This window comes from Harmonia axyridis, chromosome 3, assembly GCF_914767665.1.
Source record: "Harmonia axyridis chromosome 3, icHarAxyr1.1, whole genome shotgun sequence".
NCBI classification, from domain to species: domain Eukaryota; kingdom Metazoa; phylum Arthropoda; class Insecta; order Coleoptera; family Coccinellidae; genus Harmonia; species Harmonia axyridis.
The window spans coordinates 14,548,676-14,555,915 of record NC_059503.1 but is presented as its reverse complement, the minus strand read 5'-3'; the positions used below and the strand labels follow the sequence as shown (position 1 = coordinate 14,555,915).

Here is a 7,240-nt window from a genome sequence, read left to right as displayed (position 1 = left end):
ATTGTGAAATTCGTCATAAAGAAGAAGTGCTCTTCCCAAATTATCTCCAAGAAGAGTATATGATGGAATAACAACGAGCAATACTGTTATTTATGTCTTGAAGATAGAACGTCAAATTTATCAGCCAAGAAAATAATGAGAATAATTGTCTTCATCAGTGTAAGGAATATTTTCAACAGAGTAGTAGGTACACTTAATACTGACCAATACATTATAGTGCCCACGATCTGTTCTGGGTTGATCTTTTGGTTGCAGAATCCGAAATAGCCCTCAAATGTGGTCAGATCTATTAGGTGTACAACTTTGATTCTGCCGTTTTGCAATAGATGGCTGTAAAGGTAAGTGGTAGTCGATATAAATAGATCGTAGGTGTCATGCAATAAGCTGTGTCTGAAGTTATTCCCGATTAAACATGTCATTTTACGAGCCAAATTCTCGTCATTTGCGAGAGGTTTTAATTTTCTGTTTTAATATAAAAATATCTGCGGCTGAGACTCTCAAATACATATGGTGAGGCCGCTTTTAGTGAAGAAACATGCCGAGAGTGGTTCAAAGCTTCAAGAACCGTGATTTTGACGTCGAAGACCAGCATGGAGGTGGAAGAGAGGAGGTTTTCGAAGATGCAGAAAATTGGAGTCATTACTCGATAAATACTCGTGTCAAACGCAACAAGAATTGGTAGAATCATTGGGAGTGACGCAACAAGGCATTCCAAACCGCCTAAAAGTCAAGGGAATTATTCAGAAATAAGGAAATTGGGCGCCGTATGAGTTGAAGCCGAGAGATGTTGAACGGCGTTTGTTCCCTTATGAACAGCTGCTTGCAAGACGAAGACGGAAGGGATTTCTGCATCGTATTGTGACTGGAGACGAGAAATGATTTCATTACTATAATCCCAAGCACAGAAAATCATAGGGATATTCCGGCCATGCATCCACGTCGAATGCCAAACCGAATATTCATGGTTCCAAGGTCATGCTCAGTATTTAGTGGGAACAGCTCGACGTAGTGTATTATGAATTGTTAAAACTGACTGAAACAATCACAAACGATCGTTATCAAACGTAATTAATGGGTTTGAGTCGAGCATTGAATAACAAACGGCCGCAATACAACGACAGACATGATGAAGTGATTTTAGAGAATGAGAATTCAAAACCACCCGCCATGTTTTCCATGTTGATACCACGGACTATCAATTGCTTCGATCAATGGCACACGGCCTTGCTGACCAGCACTTCAGGTCTCATGAAGCAGTAAAAAGTGGGATCGCTTCAAAAGATGATCAGTTTTTTCAACACGGGATTCGTATACTGCCCGAACGATAGGGGAAAGTAGTGGCCAGCGATGAACAATACGTTGAATTATGAATGTATAACTACTTTTCACAATAAAGCCTCGAATTTCGGAAAAAAACGGCGGAAGCAGACTTGTACGCCTATGTATTTTTTTAAGGTAAATTTTCACAATTTGGATGCGTTGTTCTGTATTACACGATTCATGATGAATTATAAAATCTTACTGAACAGAAATGTCAACACAGTTTGACATTCTTAACTCTCAAACCATAAGCAACAACTGTCGAAATGTTCAATTTCTTTGATGAAAGAGGTTCTGCATTTAACTTTATCATTTGAAAGTGAAACTATATTAACCATAATTTTCAACATGTGTTTCAATGATGATAAGTATGAATGCATTTTATTCAATTCAATTCAATATTCGAAATAAAACAAAGTTAATATTTGCTCTTTGTTCGTCAGATTTATTCATTGTTTTGGTCAGTTCACAGTTTTCAGTAGGAAGATCACATTAAAGACAGGGAATTATAATATAATACTCTACATAAGCTCTCTCTCTTAAATGTATTTTCTCTAACATAAAATTACGTATCATAAATTACAATTATTTACAGAAAACAGTCTTCATTACATTCTATTTGAAAATACTTTTCATTTTTTTCATATAATAGCAACACCCTGTGTCTTTTGATTTCCTTTGCTTTCGTTTTGAGAATATTCTCACAGAGAGGTATATATTAAATTCATTTTATTTGTTTTTGTAATATGTTGAATTTATTTACAATGCATCTACAATGATTGATTTTGAATCTGAAAGGTTAAATGTTTCGAACTTATGCAAGTCTACACATTTGAAGAGTGATCCAATTATTATTATCAGGGAGGGACAAATGTTAAGTGACCTCTTAAAAGTTTATGACTTGCTCTTGAAAAAACAATCACCTACCTTGATGAGAAAATTACCGAAGATTTTTATAATAAAACGTACGTAATCTTAAACTCATATTTCGAAAATATTCTTACTTCTACTTCTGAGAATATATTTTATGCATCTCTTATTGTTCGAAGTACGTGAAACTTGAAGAAGACAATTCATTAATTGTATCATTATCAATATTAAAATTTTTGATATGAAATTTTTCATTCACAATGTTACTCTTCCACAGCTTACGCGATTAGGTGCATGAATATTCCTATTGGGAATGAAAGCTATGATTATTGACTCTTTTAATTTACTCACCAATAAAATGATAAACATAGAGTGAAAAATGGTGAAATCAATTAAAAAATCATTGTTGGATCACCCTTCATTTTCAATTATACCTACTTTTCTGCATAAATAAATTCGTAGGTAAAACCAGATTGATTGAGAAACTAGCAGGAAAGTATATTTAGAAAATGAAGTTCTTCTCGGACTAGAATGACTTAAAATATAAATTCCTGAATTGAACACCAGATATATTTCTGGTTAAGAACATATAGTTTCCAGGGCTGCCAGATGTATTTCATTTTCTGATGAATGAAATGTGTCGTAGTTACTGCATTTATATTTACTTTTAATATGAAAGTATACATACCCCCTATTAGTTTGGGTTGTAGAGCAATAAACAAGTATCTGATGCTACAGATATATAAAAACAATGGTCATTTTTCTTGTTCGATTTCTGACATTTATATATATTGAATTCAAGACCTTATGTTTCAAGAACCAGATTAATGTTTTTCGAGGAACTTATGTTCTGAGATATATCTAACACGTTAATACGTCCGAGATTGATTATTGTGCTAGCTTTCGAAAAAAAAATTTTTTGGGAGAATTCATTTTTATCACGAATAAAGATACCAAAAATATAATAACCGATATTTTGTAATAAAAAATGTATATTTAAGAACTTACCGTCTATTTTATCGCGATATCACGTGAGTTTACGAAAGATTCGGACACCCCATTTTCAATTCATTGTTCAATATACAGGGTGTTTTCAAATTAGACGTGAACCTTGGAGGACTTGTTATTATGGCTCATTTGCAGTCGAATGAACCATATTTAGTGATAACAAAAAATCAAGAGTTTACAAGATATTGAGATTGTGATTTTTCAAAAGTTTTCTCACCTCACTTCATTTTGCGTCAATTTTTTCTACGTTGAGGAAAGTTGATTATAATTTTGGATTATTTTCGTGGCCAACGAGAAGTCCAGATCTAACACCGCTAGAATAATAGAATAGACGAAGCAGCGAGAGGATTAAGAGTAATTTTCAGGCGAAAAGTAACAACTGAAGAAATAAGAAAGAGGGCTAGTGCTTGTACAAGGAATGGTGGAGGTCATTTAAAACATAATTTATGAATACATTTTCTACTGAAAATTTGAGTTTAATTGCAATAAAAAAATATTTAATTCATTGCTTTCCTTTCTTTGATTTTTTCTTCTTTCTCCTTTCAAATCATAATCTGCTGAAACAAAACTAGGGCCTGCATTCTAACGAAAACTCTTTTAGGAAATAAAGAAGGAATTCGGCAAGTTTTAAAGTTAATTTTCTCTATTTCAGTATCGTAATGAGTTCATTACAGTTCTAAAAACAGTGCTGTAATGAACTCATTACAGCATCGTTTTCAGTTATATTTTGTGGTTGTCTCTGCTGCCTTTCAATCCTATCAAATTTCAACAAACGTCAATAATTGTCAACATAATGTATAATTTGGATATAGTGAAATGATTTGCAGCATTATTCGCAATTTCTCTTAATTCTGGTGGTGTTAAATCAATTTTGTCAGAAATAATTAATTAATTTAATGCGTATTTTGAATTATTTAAAAATTCGAAACGTACGATTCAAATTCAAATTCCGTAATCTGTCAATTTTCGTTACAGTCATACCAACTGCCAAGATACAATACAAAAGTCACTAGGATGTATAATTTGAATTTTCATTGAATTCCGACAATATTTCACAAAGCTTGACTGAAATAGAGAAAATATCGTCTAATACTGGTTACTCTTGCGTTCGAATTTCGCATTGGTGTTGGAATAGGAGCCCATTCTGCAACTTGTTTTAGAATATAATATTGTCATACATAAATTGTGAAATTCGAAAGTTGCAGGCAAATTTATATTATTTAGAAATTTATTATTCATACACCAACTTTCAAATCATACTAATTCTTATTCAGCATCTGATATAGCATAGTTTTGCTTTCTTCATACATATCCTTCCCTAATGAAAATAATAAAAATAATTAATCAAACTTGGTCGACGTAAAAAAAAATTTACGAAAAATGAAGTAAGAAATTTTTTTAAAAAGACAAGAACTCAATTATCTCGGCAACTGTTGATTTTCGGTGATTAATAAATATGGCTCAATCATTTCTTCAAGGTTCAAGTATAATTTTAAAACACCCTGTATATTATCAACAATGAATGCATGCACGCTTTCATGAAGAAAGTTCAGCCCTAGGCCCAAACCAACAAATTAATAACAAAATCATTACGACACAGTTTGTTAATCAGAAAATAACTAAATCTGGCTACTCTGAGTTTCAGCTCCACCAGATATGTTCCCGGTTTTGAACATAGAATTCAAGTCAATATTTCACTTCTGTGCGACAGCTCTCGTGAATGTAAATTTCTCCGGAACGTCACAACACAGGTCTCATCCATCACTCTGCAAGGATATCTGTGTGGTGTAAGCACTGATCTCTTTACTAGCCCTGTTTGCAGGATAATAAACGCAAGGTCCAGGACTGGGCGCCCTTTTACTGCACCTCTTCTCCCTAGACGACCCGTTCATCCTCCCCGAATTACCATTCCTGCTCAGGCTGGTGAACTGCCGATGCAGCCTGACGCTGGTCCTGTCCCCGTTCGAGATGAAGCTGTCATCGTGAGTGCCATCTGGCGACTCACGGCCGGTACCAATCCCGAAAACTGAGTTGTGACAAAACAAAACAAGAAAAAGTCTCTTGAATTTCTCGCCGAATATCACGTAGATGATGAAGTTGACGCTGGAGTTGATGGTGACGAGGAGGTTGCTCACGTTGATCAGCATGGAGATGTCGTATTCGAGGCCGAAGGTTTCTATTATGTTGATTACCATCGGAGGTAGGTTGCAGATGAAGAAAACTGCAACGACGCAGAATAGCATCGTAGCGAGGCCTATTTCGCGTTTTTGTAGTCGAGATAATCGTTGTCTTTCTCTGTTTGCTCTTCGCACCTGAAAAAGAAACGTATGTTAGATGTTGGGTGCCAGTCATAGCGCAACAATGAAGCTAGAGGTAGAAATAAGAACCAAAATGAGTTATGGCGTCTGCTCTCTATCAGTCCCATGAATTTCTCACCGTAATATATATTTCATCATTAAACACTATTAGAAAAACTGGTTAATTTCTGAATTTAATTGAAATAGCAGAGTATTTGATGACTAACAGACAATTTTTCAATTCCGGAAAAAGTGCCTCCTCGAGCCGGACTTGAACCCGCAATCTTCGAATCACTAGTTCAGTGCTCTCACCAACTGAGCCACCGTGGAAGTTGAAATTTGGTTTGTAGCCATTATCCAATATAAGGATTCTAATGGAGTTGTCCGTTTTTTTCTGTTTTCCATTGTTTTAGACACGCGATAGTCAATTTTTTTTTTATGGTTGCCTCCAATTTTTTTGTAGGCTGGACCAAAATTGTGAAATAACCATACTGATAGTTGTTATGTGAAACCCTTACTTCGTTCGTTAAATTATGTAGAACAATTTCTACAGACATTGCTAATTGTACTCTATGTAGAGTGTTACTAGCAGCATGATCATTTAATTAATAGGACGTTACTTATTAAACAGAATTAAGGTTTTTACAAAAATTAAGTAATGGTTCCACATAATACCTGACAATATAACACCTTATTCGACAATTCTGGCACCAGCCTAATATTTAAACAAAAAAATAAAAAGGAAGTTGGAAGCTAGTCTCGATATTTTTGTAGAGTGTGATACATGTTGAATTCGTCTTTTTTTTCTCTATCACCTCATAAGAAGAACCAATATGGCATCCATAAGAAAACAAATTGGACTATTTCGTCTCTGAAACAATGAAAAACAGAAAAAATCGGACACCATCAGAATCTCAATATTGGATAATGGCTACAAACCAAATTTTGTGAAGTTATCTCCAGAAACAAATGAGTTATACAGAAAAAAAAGAAAATCCCGATTTTAGTTTTTTGGAGATGTCTCGGGAACCGTTGGAGCTATTTTAGATTTGTTCATACCAACACACTCATCCCTGAATGCATTTTTTTTGTAATTTGAGCCACCCTGTATTACTAACGGTTTTAGATACTCCTGTATTGCCCCTCTAAATAGTTCTAACCCTGTATAAGATGCAACACCGCAGGGATGAAAATTTTTAGAACGATTTAGTAGTGGTTCCTATCCAAGAAACTAATAGTTCAATGAAATCGTACTTTTCGTTCTCCCTAAAAATTCAGTCTACCATCGACGAAATTTTCACCTGAAGAAAATTTTCGAAGCAAAATTTTCATTGTTTCAATTGAAACAATGTCATCTTGAAAACATTTTTTGAGATTAATTCAATGGATATGAAAACACTCATCTGATTATAAATGAAGAAATATCATTAAATAAAAAAAATATTGTTATTATTATCAATAATAAAGTTATAATATAACTGTAAGGTGAAATTTGATTTCAGGGTTAATACTGAATATTAATTGTTTGTTATAAAATTGTCATATGGCAACGTTCCAAGCCTTCTTGAAAAGGGCACTGCCCGAAACTTTGCCATATGACAATTCTGTAACAAACAATAAACATTCAGTATTAACCCTGAAATCAAATTTCACCTTACAATTAAAAGCGAACAGGGTAAATAATAAATCAATAAGTTATAATTTAACTATAGCGTTACATATATGTAACACTTTTTTTTGAACCA

General features: G+C 33.9%; 1 protein-coding gene across 2 annotated transcripts in view; it reads right to left on the bottom strand.

Moving 5' to 3' along the window:
- Window positions 1-4,560: 4,560 nt before the first annotated feature.
- Window positions 4,561-7,240, bottom strand: part of LOC123676188 (FMRFamide receptor) — a 132,839-nt gene continuing 130,159 nt past the window's right edge. For both annotated transcript variants that reach the window (XM_045611928.1, XM_045611927.1), the window contains one exon: window positions 4,561-5,510. In XM_045611928.1, coding sequence (XP_045467884.1) covers window positions 4,953-5,510 — 558 coding nt within the window. In that variant the 3' untranslated portion in view covers window positions 4,561-4,952. The remainder of the gene's footprint in view (window positions 5,511-7,240) is intronic.